This window comes from Oncorhynchus gorbuscha, linkage group LG08, assembly GCF_021184085.1.
Source record: "Oncorhynchus gorbuscha isolate QuinsamMale2020 ecotype Even-year linkage group LG08, OgorEven_v1.0, whole genome shotgun sequence".
Classification (NCBI taxonomy): domain Eukaryota; kingdom Metazoa; phylum Chordata; class Actinopteri; order Salmoniformes; family Salmonidae; genus Oncorhynchus; species Oncorhynchus gorbuscha.
The window spans coordinates 77,964,218-77,981,185 of record NC_060180.1 but is presented as its reverse complement, the minus strand read 5'-3'; the positions used below and the strand labels follow the sequence as shown (position 1 = coordinate 77,981,185).

The 16,968-nt window shown below is 45.2% G+C and overlaps 1 protein-coding gene across 2 annotated transcripts in view; it reads right to left on the bottom strand.

Annotated features, from left to right (window-relative positions):
• Window positions 1-14,019, bottom strand: part of LOC124042206 (E3 ubiquitin-protein ligase RING2) — a 73,644-nt gene extending 59,625 nt beyond the window's left edge. Inside the window, exons 1-2 of one of the 2 annotated variants that reach the window (XM_046360618.1) lie at window positions 13,878-14,019; window positions 12,527-12,622 (exon numbers count right to left, since the gene is read on the bottom strand). In XM_046360618.1, coding sequence (XP_046216574.1) covers window positions 12,527-12,613 — 87 coding nt within the window. In that variant the 5' untranslated portion in view covers window positions 12,614-12,622; window positions 13,878-14,019. The remainder of the gene's footprint in view (window positions 1-12,526; window positions 12,623-13,877) is intronic. The other variant, XM_046360617.1, reaches the window with a different exon arrangement.
• Between the last annotated feature and the right edge of the window lie 2,949 nt (window positions 14,020-16,968).

Below are 16,968 nucleotides of genomic sequence, written 5' to 3'. Positions count from 1 at the left end.
TGTATACGAAATGCTTCAGTCTGGTTTTAGACCCCATCATAGCACTGAGACGGCACTTGTGAAGGTGGTAAATGACATTTTGATGGCATCGGACCGAGGCTCTGCATCTGTCCTCGTGCTCCTAGACCTTAGTGCTGCTTTTGATACCATCGATCACCACATTCTTTTGGAGAGATTGGAAACCCAAATTGGTCTACACGGACATGTTCTGGCCTGGTTTAGGTCTTATCTGTCGGAAAGATATCAGTTTGTCTCTGTGAATGGTTTGTCCTCTGACAAATCAACTGTACATTTCGGTGTTCCTCAAGGTTCTGTTTTAGGACCACTATTGTTTTCACTATATATTTTACCTCTTGGGGATGTTATTCGAAAACATAATGTAAACTTTCACTGCTATGCGGATGACACACAGCTGTACATTTCAATGAAACATGGTGAAGCACCAAAATTGCCCTCGCTAGAAGCATGTGTTTCAGACATAAGGAAGTGGATGGCTGCAAACTTTCTACTATTAAACTCGGACAAAACAGAGATGCTTGTTCTAGGTCCCAAGAAACAAAGAGATCTTCTGTTGAATCTGACAATTAATCTTAATGGTTGTACAGTCGTCTCAAATAAAACTGTGAAGGACCTCGGCGTTACTCTGGACCCTGATCTCTCTTTTGAAGAACATATCAAGACCATTTCGAGGACAGCTTTTTTCCATCTACGTAACATTGCAAAAATCAGAAACTTTCTGTCCAAAAATGATGCAGAAAAATTAATCCATGCTTTTGTCACTTCTAGGTTAGACTACTGCAATGCTCTATTTTCCGGCTACCCGGATAAAGCACTAAATAAACTTCAGTTAGTGCTAAATACGGCTGCTAGAATCCTGACTAGAACCAAAAAATTTGATCATATTACTCCAGTGCTAGCCTCTCTACACTGGCTTCCTGTCAAAGCAAGGGCTGATTTCAAGGTTTTACTGCTAACCTACAAAGCATTACATGGGCTTGCTCCTACCTACCTCTCTGATTTGATCCTGCCGTACATACCTATACGTACGCTACGGTCACAAGACGCAGGCCTCCTAATTGTCCCTAGAATTTCTAAGCAAACAGCTGGAGGCAGGGCTTTCTCCTATAGAGCTCCATTTTTATGGAACGGTCTGCCTACCCATGTCAGAGACGCAAACTCGGTCTCAACCTTTAAGTCTTTACTGAAGACTCATCTCTTCAGTGGGTCATATGATTGAGTGTAGTCTGGCCCAGGAGTGGGAAGGTGAACGGAAAGGCTCTGGAGCAACGAACCGTCCTTGCTGTTTCTGCCTGGCCGGTTCCCCTTTTTCCACTGGGATTCTCTGCCTCTAACCCTGTTACGGGGGCTGAGTCACTGGCTTGCTGGGGCTCTCTCGTGCCGTCCCTGGGGGGGATGCGTCACCTGGGGGGTTGATTCACTGTTGTGGTCGGCCTGTCTGGGTTCCCCCCTTTGGGTTGTACCGTGTCGGAGATCTTTGTGGGCTATACTCGGCCTTGTCTCAGGATGGTAAGTTGGTGGTTGAAGATTTCCCTCTAGTGGTGTGGGGGCTGTGCTTTGGCAAAGTGGGTGGGGTTATATCCTTCCTGTTTGGCCCTGTCCGGGGGTGTCCTCGGATGGGGCCACAGTGTCTCCTGACCCCTCCTGTCTCAGCCTCCAGTATTTATGCTGCAGTAGTTTATGTGTCGGGGGGCTAGGGTCAGTTTGTTTATCTGGAGTACTTCTCCTGTCCTATTCGGTGTCCTGTGTAAATCTAAGTGTGCGTTCTCTAATTCTCTCCTTCTCTCTTTCTTTCTCTCTCTCGGAGGACCTGAGCCCTAGAACCATGCCCCAGGACTACCTGACATGATGACTCCTTGCTGTCCCCAGTCCACCTGGCCATGCTGCTGCTCCAGTTTCAACTGGCTTGGGCCCTAGGACCATGTCCCAGGACTACCTGACATGAGGACTCCTTGCTGTCCCCAGTCCACCTGGCCATGCTCCTGCTCCAGTTTCAACTGTTCTGCCTTAATATTATTCAACCATGCTGGTCATTTATGAACATTTGAACATCTTGGCCACGTTCTGTTATAATCTCCACCCGGCACAGCCAGAAGAGGACTGGCCACCCCACATATGCTCTCTCTAATTCTCTCTTTCTTTCTCTCTCTCGGAGGACCTGAGCCCTAGGACCGTGCCCCAGGACTACCTGACATGATGGCTCCTTGCTGTCCCCAGTCCACCTGACTGTGCTGCTGCTCCAGTTTCAACTGTTCTGCCTTATTATTATTTGACCATGCTGGTCATTTATGAACATTTGAACATCTTGGTCATGTTCTGTTATAATCTCTACCCGGCACAGCCAGAAGAGGACTGGCCACCCCACATAGCCCGGTTCCTCTCTAGGTTTCTTCCTAGGTTTTGGCCTTTCTAGGGAGTTTTTCCTAGCCACCGTGCTTTTACACCTGCATTGTTTGCTGTTTGGGGTTTTAGGCTGGGTTTCTGTACAGCACTTTGAGATATCAGCTGATGTACGAAGGGCTATATAAATAAATTTGATTTGATTTGATATTACCACTGATTAGACCGTATTACCACTGATTAGACCGTATTACCACCCTACCGCTGATTAGACCGTATTACCGCTGATTAGACCGTATTACCGCTGATTAGACCGTATTACCGCTGATTAGACCGTATTACCGCTGATTAGACCGTATTACCGCTGATTAGACCGTATTACCGCTGATTAGACCGTATTACCGCTGATTAGACCGTATTGATTAGACCGCTGATTAGACCGTATTACCGCTGATTAGACCGTATTACCGCTGATTAGACCGTATTACCGCTGATTAGACCGTATTACCACCCTACCACTGATTAGACCGTATTACCACTGATTAGACCGTATTACCACCCTACCACTGATTAGACCGTATTACCGCTGATTAGACCGTATTACCGCTGATTAGACCGTATTACCGCTGATTAGACCGTATTACCGCTGATTAGACCGTATTACCGCTGATTAGACCGTATTACCGCTGATTAGACCGATTACCACCCTACCACTGATTAGACCGTGATTGCCACTGATTAGACCGTATTGCCACTGATTAGACTGACTGATTAGACCGTATTGCCACTGATTAGACCGTATTGCCACTGATTAGACCGTATTGCCACTGATTAGACCGTATTACCACTGATTAGACCGTGATTAGACCGTATTGCCACTGATTAGACCTGATTAGACCGTATTGCCACTGATTAGACCCACTGATTAGACCGTATTGCCACTGATTAGACCCACTGATTATTGCCACTGATTAGACCGTATACTGATTAGACCGTACCACTGATTAGACCGTATTACGTTGCCACTGATTGCCACTGATTAGACCGTATTGCCACTGATTAGACCGTATTGCCACTGATTAGACCGTACTGATTAGCCACTGATTAGACCCCACTGATTAGACCGTATTGATTAGACCGTATTGCCACTGATTAGACCGTATTGCCACTGATTAGACCACCACTGATTAGACCGTATTGCCACTGATTAGACCGTATTGCCACTGATTAGACCGTATTGCCACTGATTAGACCGTTGCCACTGATTAGACCGTATTGCCACTGATTAGACCGTATTGCCACTGATTAGACCGTATTGCCACTGATTAGACCGTATTGCCACTGATTAGACCGTGTTGCCACTGATTAGACCGTATTGCCACTGATTAGACCGTATTGCCACTGATTAGACCGTACCACTGATTAGACCGTATTGCCACTGATTAGACCGTATTGCCACTGATTAGACCGTATTGCCACTGATTAGACCGTATTGCCACTGATTAGACCGTATTGCCACTGATTAGACCGACCACTGATTAGACCGTATTGCCACTGATTAGACCGTATTGCCACTGATTAGACCGTTAGATTAGACCGTATTGCCACTGATTAGACCGTATTGCCACTGATTAGACCGTATTGCCACTGATTAGACCGTATTGCCACTGATTAGACCGTATTGCCACTGATTACTGATTAGACCGTTGCCACTGATTAGACCACTGATTAGACCGTATTGCCACTGATTAGACCGTATTGCCACTGATTAGACCGTATTGCCACTGATTAGACCGTATTGCCACTGATTAGACCGTATTGCCACTGATTAGACCGTACCACTGATTAGACCGTATTGCCACTGATTAGACCGTATTGATTAGACCACTGATTAGACCGTATTGCCACTGATTAGACCGTATTGCCACTGATTAGACCGTATTGCCACTGATTAGACCGTATTGCCACTGATTTGTGAGGTGGTAAATGACATTTTGATGGCATCGGACCGAGGCTCTGCATCTGTCCACTGATTAGTGCTGCTTTTGATACCATCGATCACCACATTCTTTTGGAGAGATTGGAAACCCAAATTGGTCTACACGATGTTCTGGCCTGGTTTAGGTCTTATCTGTCGGAAAGATATCAGTTTGTCTCTGTGAATGGTTTGTCTGATTCAACTGTACATTTCGGTGTTCCTCAAGGTTCTGTTTTAGGACCACTATTGTTTTCACTATATATTTTACCTCTTGGGGATGTTATTCGAAAACATAATGTAAACTTTCACTGCTATGCGGATGACCACAGCTGATTTCAATGAAACATGGTGAAGCACCAAAATTGCCCTCGCTAGAAGCATGTGTTTCAGACATAAGGAAGTGGATGGCTGATTTCTACTATTAAACTCGGACAAAACAGAGATGCTTGTTCTAGGTCCCAAGAAACAAAGAGATCTTCTGTTGAATCTGACAATTAATCTTAATGATTAAATAAAACTGAAGGACCTCGTTACTCTGGACCCTGATCTGATTCAAGACCATTTCGAGGACAGCTTTTTTTCCATCTACGTAACATTGCAAAAATCAGAAACTTTCTGTCCAAAAATGATGCAGAAAAATTAATCCATGCTTTTGTCACTTCTAGGTTAGACTACTGCAATGCTCTATTTTCCGGCTTGCTCACCACTGATTTGTGAAGGTTAAATGGACTGATTAGACCGTATTGCCACTGATTAGACCGTTTGCCACTGATTAGACCGTAGCCACTGATTTTGAGCCTCTCTACACTGGCTTCCTGTCAAAGCAAGGGCTGATTTCAAGGTTTTACTGCTAACCTACAAAGCATTACATGGGCTTGCTCCTACCTACCTCTCTGATTTGGTCCTGCCGTACATACCTATACGTACGCTACGGTCACAAGACGCAGGCCTCCTAATTGTCCCTACTCTAAGCAAACAGCTGGAGGCAGGGCTTTCTCCTATAGAGCTCCATTTTTATGGAACGGTCTGCCTACCCATGTCAGAGACGCAAACTCGGTCTCAACCTTTAAGTCTTTACTGAAGACTCATCTCTTCAGTGGGTCATATGATTGAGTGTAGTCTGGCCCAGGAGTGGGAAGGTGAACGGAAAGGCTCTGGAGCAACGAACCGCCCTTGCTGTCTCTGCCTGGCCGGTTCCCCGTTTTCCACTGGGATTCTCTGCCTCTAACCCTGTTACGGGGCTGAGTCACTGGCTTGCTGGGGCTCTCTCGTGCCGTCCCTGGGGGGATGCGTCACCTGGGTGGGTTGATTCACTGTTGTGGTCGGCCTGTCTGGGTTCCCCCACCCCTTGGGTTGTACCGTGTCGGAGATCTTTGTGGGCTATACTCGGCCTTGTCTCAGGATGGTAAGTTGGTGGTTGAAGATTTCCCTCTAGTGGTGTGGGGGCTGTGCTTTGGCAAAGTGGGTGGGGTTATATCCTTCCTGTTTGGCCCTGTCCGGGGTGTCCTCGGATGGGGCCACAGTGTCTCCTGACCCCTCCTGTCTCAGCCTCCAGTATTTATGCTGCAGTAGTTTATGTGTCGGGGGGCTAGGGTCAGTTTGTTTATCTGGAGTACTTCTCCTGTCCTATTCGGTGTCCTGTGTAAATCTAAGTGTGCGTTCTCTAATTCTCTCCTTCTCTCTTTCTTTCTCTCTCTCGGAGGACCTGAGCCCTAGAACCATGCCCCAGGACTACCTGACATGATGACTCCTTGCTGTCCCCAGTCCACCTGGCCATGCTGCTGCTCCAGTTTCAACTGGCCTGGGCCCTAGGACCATGTCCCAGGACTACCTGACATGAGGACTCCTTGCTGTCCCCAGTCCACCTGGCCATGCTCCTGCTCCAGTTTCAACTGTTCTGCCTTACTATTATTCAACCATGCTGGTCATTTATGAACATTTGAACATCTTGGCCACGTTCTGTTATAATCTCCACCTGGCACAGCCAGAAGAGGACTGGCCACCCCACATATGCTCTCTCTAATTCTCTCTTTCTTTCTCTCTCTCGGAGGACCTGAGCCCTAGGACCGTGCCCCAGGACTACCTGACATGATGGCTCCTTGCTGTCCCCAGTCCATCTGACTGTGCTGCTGCTCCAGTTTCAACTGTTCTGCCTTATTATTATTTGACCATGCTGGTCATTTATGAACATTTGAACATCTTGGTCATGTTCTGTTATAATCTCTACCCGGCACAGCCAGAAGAGGACTGGCCACCCCACATAGCCCGGTTCCTCTCTAGGTTTCTTCCTAGGTTTTGGCCTTTCTAGGGAGTTTTTCCTAGCCACCGTGCTTTTACACCGTGCTTTTACACCTGCATTGTTTGCTGTTTGGGGTTTTAGGCTGGGTTTCTGTACAGCACTTTGAGATATCAGCTGATGTACGAAGGGCTATATAAATAAATTTGATTTGATTTGATTTGATTTGATTAGACCGTATTGCCACTGATTAGACCGTATTGCCACTGATTAGACCGTATTGCCACTGATTAGACCGTATTGCCACTGATTAGACCGTATTGCCACTGATTAGACCGTATTGCCACTGATTAGACCGTATTGCCACTGATTAGACCGTATTGCCACTGATTAGACCGTATTGCCACTGATTAGACCGTATTGCCACTGATTAGACCGTATTGCCACTGATTAGACCGTATTGCCACTGATTTAGACCGTATTGCCACTGATTAGACCGTATTGCCACTGATTAGACCGTATTGCCACTGATTAGACCGTATTGCCACTGATTAGACCGTATTGCCACTGATTAGACCGTATTGCCACTGATTAGACCGTATTGCCACTGATTAGACCGTATTGCCACTGATTAGACCGTATTGCCACTGATTAGACCGTATTGCCACTGATTAGACCGTATTGCCACTGATTAGACCGTATTGCCACTGATTAGACCGTATTGCCACTGATTAGACCGTATTGCCACTGATTAGACCGTATTGCCACTGATTAGACCGTATTGCCACTGATTAGACCGTATTGCCACTGATTAGACCGTATTGCCACTGATTAGACCGTATTGCCACTGATTAGACCGTATTGCCACTGATTAGACCGTATTGCCACTGATTAGACCGTATTACCACTGATTAGACCGTATTACCACTGATTAGACCGTATTACCACTGATTAGACCATATTACCACTGATTAGACCGTATTACCACTGATTAGACCGTATTACCACTGATTAGACCGTATTACCACTGATTAGACCGTATTACCACTGATTAGACCGTATTACCACTGATTAGACCGTATTACCACTGATTAGACCGTATTACCACTGATTAGACCGTATTACCACTGATTAGACCGTATTACCACTGATTAGACCGTATTACCTCCCTACCGCTGATTAGACCGTATTACCACCCTACCGCTGATTAGACCGTATTACCACCCTACCACTGATTAGACCGTATTACCACTGATTAGACCGTATTACCACTGATTAGACCGTATTACCACTGATTAGACCGTATTACCACTGATTAGACCGTATTACCACCCTACCGCTGATTAGACCGTATTACCACCCTACCACTGATTAGACCGTATTACCACTGATTAGACCGTATTACCACTGATTAGACCGTATTACCCCTGATTAGACCGTATTACCCCTGATTAGACCGTATTACCCCTGATTAGACCGTATTACCCCTGATTAGACCGTATTACCCCTGATTAGACCGTATTACCACTGATTAGACCGTATTACCACCCTACCACTGATTAGACCGTATTACCACCCTACCGCTGATTAGACCGTATTATCACTGATTAGACCGTATTACCACTGATTAGACCGTATTACCACTGATTAGACCATATTACCACTGATTAGACCGTATTACCACTGATTAGACCGTATTACCACTGATTAGACCATATTACCACTGATTAGACCATATTACCACTGATTAGACCATATTACCACTGATTAGACCGTATTACCACTGATTAGACCGTATTACCCCTGATTAGACCGTATTACCCCTGATTAGACCGTATTACCCCTGATTAGACCGTATTACCACCCTACCACTGATTAGACCGTATTACCACCCTACCACTGATTAGACCGTATTACCACCCTACCACTGATTAGACCGTATTACCACCCTACCACTGATTAGACCGTATTACCCCTGATTAGACCGTATTACCACCCTACCGCTGATTAGACCGTATTACCACCCTACCACTGATTAGACCGTATTACCACTGATTAGACCGTATTACCGCTGATTAGACCGTATTACCACCCTACCGCTGATTAGACCGTATTACCACCCTACCACTGATTAGACCGTATTACCGCTGATTAGACCGTATTACCACCCTACCACTGATTAGACCGTATTACCACCCTACCACTGATTAGACCGTATTACCACTGATTAGACCGTATTACCGCTGATTAGACCGTATTACCACCCTACCACTGATTAGACCGTATTACCACTGATTAGACCGTATTACCACTGATTAGACCGTATTACCACTGATTAGACCGTATTACCACCCTACCACTGATTAGACCGTATTACCACTGATTAGACCGTATTACCACTGATTAGACCGTATTACCACTGATTAGACCGTATTACCACCCTACCGCTGATTAGACCGTATTACCACCCTACCGCTGATTAGACCGTATTACCGCTGATTAGACCGTATTACCACTGATTAGACCGTATTACCACTGATTAGACCGTATTACCTCAGATTAGACCGTATTACCACCCTACCGCTGATTAGACCGTATTACCGCTGATTAGACCATATTACCGCTGATTAGACCGTATTACCACTGATTAGACCGTATTACCACTGATTAGACCGTAATACCACTGATTAGACCGTATTACCACTGATTAGACCGTAATACCACTGATTAGACCGTATTACCACTGATTAGACCGTATTACCACCCTACCACTGATTAGACCGTATTACCACTGATTAGACCGTATTACCGCTGATTAGACCGTATTACCGCTGATTAGACCGTATTACCACTGATTAGACCGTATTACCACTGATTAGACCGTATTACCACTGATTAGACCGTATTACCACTGATTAGACCGTATTACCACTGATTAGACCGTATTAACACTGATTAGACCGTATTAACACTGATTAGACCGTATTAACACTGATTAGACCGTATTAACACTGATTAGACCGTATTAACACTGATTAGACCGTATTACCACTGATTAGACCGTATTACCACTGATTAGACCGTATTACCACTGATTAGACCGCAATACCACTGATTAGACCGTATTACCACTGAGTAGACCGTATTACCACTGAGTAGACCGTATTACCACTGAGTAGACCGTATTACCACCCTACCACTGATTAGACCGTATTACCGCTGATTAGACCGTATTACCGCTGATTAGACCGTATTACCGCTGATTAGACCGTATTACCGCTGATTAGACCGTATTACCGCTGATTAGACCGTATTACCGCTGATTAGACCGTATTACCGCTGATTAGACCGTATTACCGCTGATTAGACCGTATTACCGCTGATTAGACCGTATTACCGCTGATTAGACCGTATTACCGCTGATTAGACCGTATTACCGCTGATTAGACCGTATTTCCACTGATTAGACCGTATTACCACTGATTAGACCGTATTACCACTGATTAGACCGTATTACCACTGATTAGACCGTATTACCACTGATTAGACCGTATTACCACTGATTAGACCGTATTACCACTGATTAGACCGTATTACCACCCTACCACTGATTAGACCGTATTACCACTGATTAGACCGTATTACCACCCTACCACTGATTAGACCGTATTACCACTGATTAGACCGTATTACCACTGATTAGACCGTATTACCACCCTACCACTGATTAGACCGTATTACCGCTGATTAGACCGTATTACCACCCTACCACTGATTAGACCGTATTACCACTGATTAGACCGTATTACCACCCTACCACTGATTAGACCGTATTACCACCCTACCACTGATTAGACCGTATTACCACTGATTAGACCGTATTACCACCCTACCGCTGATTAGACCGTATTACCGCTGATTAGACAGTATTACCACCCTACCGCTGATTAGACCGTATTACCACTGATTAGACCGTATTACCACTGATTAGACCGTATTACCACTGATTAGACCGTATTACCACTGATTAGACCGTATTACCACTGATTAGACCGTATTACCACTGATTAGACTGTATTACTGTATTATTCTAAAATTGATTAAAATTGTACCCCACACCCGCATCACTCTATACACAATAACCTGTTTTTGTCATTATGGGTTATTAGATTTTTTTTGTGCAAACGTATTAAAGATTTAAAAACTGAAATAACATTTACATAAGTATTCAGACCCTTTACTTAGCATCTTTGGCAGTGATTACAGTCTCGTCTACTTTGGTACGATGCTACAAGCTTGGTACTCCTGTATTCGGGGTGTATCTCCCATTCTTCTCTGCAGATCCACGCAAGCTCTGTCAGGTTGGATGGGGAGCGTCAATATTTTCAGGTCTCTCCAGAGATGTTTGATCGGGTTCAGGTCCGGGCCCTGACTGGGCCACTCAAAATCATTCAGAAACTAGTCCTAAAGCCACTCCTGCGTTGTCTTGGCTGTGGGCTTAGGGTCGTAGACCTGTTGGAAGGCGAGCCTTCAACCCAGTCTGAGGTCCTGAGCACTTTGGAGCAGGTTTTCATCAAGGATCTCTGTACAATGCTCTGTTCATCTTTCCCTCAATCCTGACTAGTCTCCCAGTCCCTGCCTCTGAAAAACACACCCACAGCACAATGCTGCCACCACCATGCTTCACCGAAGGGAAGGAACCAGGTTTCCTCCAGACATGACGCGTGACATTCAGGGCAAAGAGTTCAATCTTGGTTTCATCAGACCAGAGAATCTTGTATCATGGTCTGAGAGTCCTTCAGGTGCCTTTTGGCAAACTCCAAGTGGACTGTCATGTGCCTTTTACTGAAGAGTGGCTTCCGTCGGGCCGCTTTACCATAAATGCCTGGTTGGTGGAGTGCTGCAGAGATGGTTGTCCTTGTGGAAGATTCTCCCATCTCCACAGAGGAACTCTTGGTCACCTCAGGTTCTTGATCAACTCCCTGACAACGGCTCTTCTATTGCTCTGTTTGGCCGGGTAGACAGCTATAGGAAGAGTCTTGGTGGCTCCAAACTTCTTCCATTTAAGAATGATGGAAGCCACTGTGTTCTTGGGGACCTTCAATGCTGCAGAATGATGGAGGCCACTGTGTTCTTGGGGACCTTCAATGATGTACCCTTCCCCAGACATAATCCTGTCTCGGAGCGCTATGGACAATTCCTTCAACCTCATGTTTTGGTTTTTGCTCTGACATGCACTGTCAACTGTGGGACCTTATGTGTGCCTTTTCCAAATCATGCCCTATCAATCTAATTTACCACAGGTGGATTCCAAGTTGTAGAAACATCAAGGATGATCAATGGAAACAGGATGCACCTGAGCTCAACTTCAAGTCTCAAAGTAAAGGGTTTGAATACTTATGTAAATATAGTAGCCTTTTTTTCCTTTTGAATACTTAGCAAAAATGTCTAAAAAACAGTTTTTGCTTTGTCATTATGGGGTATTGTGTGTAGATTGATGAGGGACGTAAAAAAAATATATACATTTTAGAATAAGGCTGTAACATAACTAAATGCGGAAAAAGTCACGGGGTCTGAATACTTTCCGAATGAACAATATGAACCCTGATCTGTTACAAACTCTCAAATCTACATTATGAACTTTAAACTAAAGTTCATAACTACCTGTGGAATCCTCTGTAGCTCATACAGACTGAGGTGTTACATTAAATGTGGTCCCTACCTGTGGAATCCTCTGTAGCTCATACAGACTGAGGTGTTACATTAAATGTGGTCCCTACCTGTGGAATCCTCTGTTGCTCATACAGACTGAGGTGTTACATTAAATGTGGTCCCTACCCGTGGAATCCTCTGTAGCTCATACAGACTGAGGTGTTACATTAAATGTGGTCCCTACCCGTGGAATCCTCTGTAACTCATACAGACTGAGGTGTTACATTAAATGTGGTCCCTACCTGTGGGGTCCTTTGTAACTCATACAGACTGAGTTCCCAGGTCTTACTGAGGGGTTGCACCCCGTTCGTCTGCACTGTCTGCGTCATAGTCCCAATCTGGAATAATAAAAAAACATTATCATAATTCAAATGGATCAAAAACACATCCATCTCTCTCTCTCTCCCCGTCCCTCTTACAGATGCTTACTTTTGGTCAGCACTGTTTAACAAAATGTTTTGATTTCATGTGCAGAAAAGAGAAACAGAGAAGCCTGATAAGATAGGTAAATTAGATCATCCGGTGACTGGAAAACAAAAATAACTTAAACATTGCAGTGAAGGCAAATCACTGTTTTGTTGCAGATGCAAAGTTTGGTAACAGAATGACAGAACCAACAGCACAAACTCTCATTATTTATGTTACCAAACATTGGATCTGCAAGGTTCTTCAAATGTGAAATGTGATTTTGTTAAATTTTCTGTGGAAATTGTTAAAAAGAGGTCAATGTACATTGAGTGCTTAGGCTTTGGCTTAAACTTGCCATCATTGGTTTGAGTTTGACATACCCTTTTAAAGATAAAAATCTGAGTCTCAGCATCACTCTGTTACCAAGCATCTGGTTTGACAGTTAGCTAGGATTCATATCTATATATATATTTATTTTTTTGCCTCCAAAAGCACATTAAATTAGCTAGCATCCCGGAGTACAATCATACCAATGAATACTTTAATCTATTTTGGGAGGCAACGGTCTTAAAAATGAATGTATTTTATATATCCAGTTGTATGTCCCAGACAGTGGAACAATACATTATTAGCTTGCTAGCACAGCATTAGCAGGGCTAGCATAGCATTAGCAGAGCTAGCATAGCATTAGCAGAGCTAGCACAGCATTAGCAGAGCTAGCATAGCATTAGCAGAGCTAGCAAAGCATTAGCACAGCATTAGCAGAGCATTTGTCTTTGTGTTGAATTATAGCTGCTAACGTTACAGATGTGCGCATACAGAATCGCCTGGATAAAAAGGCTACTATTATAGCCCTGAACTTTTGATTTTTGTTTTACTTCTAATCATATCTATGCATAATGCCTATGCGCAACAAGATATGTTGTTTTATGTATATTATTCTGCACATTATCACTAGAAACCCCCCGCCCCCAACAGAAAGACAGGTTATCCGGCTAACTAAAGGTTAGCTACAGTAGCTACAACGGAGCCTCAGCACCAATCAACGATGCACTAATATACGATCTATTCTTCAGATGTACCATTAGCTAATTCACCCGGTTTATCGTTACTGTAGTCGTCTAGCTATGAAGCTGAACAAAAACAATCAAACATCACCGAAACGTGTTTTGTTTATGTACTTACATGCTGTGTTGTGGATACAGACTATGCAGCCAGCGCGTTCCCGTTCTGGCGATTTCAATATGGCGGATGTTTTTGCCGTCGCAGTGGGTTTCGGGAAATGTAGGCAAACTGGCCAACAAAAAATAATCATAAAATTTGTCCCTTGAATTCTTGTTCCGCGAAACGAGAGGAATAGCTGGGCTACAAAATCAGTCTTCTCCAGCAGGCGACGTTTTTTCTTCTTTCCGCTCATCAAGCGATTCGTTTTTGTATGGAGGTCAATGAGAGAGCACCGAGTTTTATTGACAAAATAATGTAAGGCCTTATTTGACCAAATATACGTTTCGTTATGCTTAGGTTGTTACAAGTGTACCGATATAAGTAGGACACGTGACATCCTGGCAACTTTGAGAACAAATACTTTATATCGGAGTTTTGCCTGTTGTTCACAGCATATCCCATTTATTCTTTGCTGGAATTGTCCCAGTTGAAGCTCCAGATTGCCTTCTATTTTTGAATATATTTATTTTCATTAGCTAGGTTTCCGAAATAATTTGCGACAGATATTCATACGGATATTCAAACATCTGCATAACACAATATGAACATTTTTTCAATAGAGATGTTTCGATCAAACTGACTTTTTGCGATAAAAGGTGGTGCGTGATGATGTAGTGCACATAAATATACATTTTAAATTCCCATGTATCAAATTAAATGTATTGCCATGTCATTGTTAACTCTACTGACGGTTTGGTAACAAAAACGGCACTCTAGCCAACAGCTCTGATACAGTGCGGAGAGGCTACCTATATGATGAGGTTATTATGGATAAGAGCGATGTTATTTGTATTTGTCAAAAGGCAGCCAAGTATCGATCATCAAGACAGCTTTTGCACTACTCTAACCCTGGAAACCTCAACTTGCCTCTCTCGCACGGGACATTTCTGATCCCCAGCCCCATATGGGCACCGCTACAATTAACACATACCACTACTTTCTCCAATGCTACACATTCCTTTGTCTCATGCCCTTCTGCACACGTCTCACATCTAGGAACCTCTCTCCTACACACTGCTACCACATAGGAACATCTAGGAACCTCCCTCCTACACACTGCTGCTACATAGGAACCTCCCTCCTACACACTGCTGTCACATAGGAACCTCCTCCTACACACTGCTGTCACATAGGAACCTCCCTCCTACACACTGCTGCTACATAGGAATCTCCCTCCTACACACTGCTGTCACATAGGAACCTCCCTCCTACACACTGCTGCTACATAGGAACCTCCCTCCTACACACTGCTGCTACATAGGAACCTCCCTCCTACACACTGCTGCTACATAGGAACCTCCCTCCTACACACTGCTGCCACCTAGGAACCTCCCTCCTACACACTACTGCTACATAGGAACCTCCCTCCTACACACTACTGCCACATAGGAACCTCCCTCCTACACACCTCCCTCCTACACACTGCTGCTACATAGGAACCTCCCTCCTACACACTGTAGGAACCTCCCTCCTACACACTACTGCCTCATAGGAACACATAGGAACCTCCCTCCTACACACTGCTGCCACATAGGAACCTCCCTCCTACACACTGCTGCTACATAGGAACCTCCCTCCTACACACTGCTGCTACATAGGAACCTCCCTCCTACACACTGCTGCTACATAGGACCATCTAGGAAACTCCCTCCTACACACTGCTGCTACATAGGAACATCTAGGAACCTCCCTCCTACACACTGCTGCTACATAGGAACCTCCCTCCTACACACTGCTGCTACATAGGAATCTCCCTCCTACACACTGCTGCTACATAGGAACCTCCCTCCTACACACTGCTGCTACATAGGAACCTCCCTCCTACTCACTGCTGCTACATAGGAACCTCCCTCCTACACACTGCTGCTACATAGGAACCTCCCTCCTACTCACTGCTGCTACATAGGAACCTCCCTCCTACACACTGCTGCTACATAGGAACCATGGGAGGGTCTGGGGGGGCAGGGGTGTAGCCATGGGAGGGTGTGGGGGGGTCTGGGGTGTAGTCATAGGAGGGTCTGGGGGGACAGGGGTGTAGCCATGGGAGGGTTTGGGGTGTAGCCATTGGAGGGTCTGGGAGGGCAGGGGTGTAGTAATGGGAGGGCGTAGGTCCAAGTGCTTTATTACAGAGAGAATTTGTATTTATTTTTATTTAACCAGGAAAATACCATTCAGACCCAGTCTGTTTTACAAGGGAGACCTGGCCAAGGCAGCAGCAATAATCAATACATTAAATCATTAAAACATGATCCACCTGGCAGACCGGGTATGGTAACATAGCAACCACCTAGCAGACCGGGTATGGTAACATAGCAACCACCTGGCAGACCGGGTATGGTAACATAGCAACCACTGCTGGTGGTGAAGGAGACCAGACTACAGAGGTAAAGAGGGAGTTTACCTGCTGGTGGTGAAGGAGACCAGACTACAGAGGGAGTTTACCTGCTGGTGGTGAAGGAGACCATACTACAGAGGTAAAGAGGGAGTTTACCTGCTGGTGGTGAAGGAGACCAGACTACAGAGGGAGTTTACCTGCTGGTGGTGAAGGAGACCAGACTACAGAGGGAGTTTACCTGCTGGTGGTGAAGGAGACCAGACTACAGAGGTAAAGAGGGAGTTTACCTGCTGGTGGTGAAGGAGACCAGACTACAGAGGTAAAGAGGGAGTTTACCTGCTGGTGGTGAAGGAGACCAGACTACAGAGGGAGTTTACCTGCTGGTGGTGAAGGAGACCAGACTACAGAGGTAAAGAGGGAGTTTACCTGCTGGTGGTGAAGGAGACCAGACTACAGAGGTAAAGAGGGAGTTTACCTGCTGGTGGTGAAGGAGACCAGACTACAGAGGGAGTTTACCTGCTGGTGGTGAAGGAGACCAGACTACAGAGGTAAAGGGAGTTTACCTGCTGGTGGTGAAGGAGACCAGACTACAGAGGGAGTTTACCTGCTGGTGGTGAAGGAGACCAGACTACAGAGGGAGTTTACCTGCTGGTGGTGAAGGAGACCAGACTACAGAGGTAAAGAGGAGTTTACCTGCTGGTGGTGAAGGAGACCAGA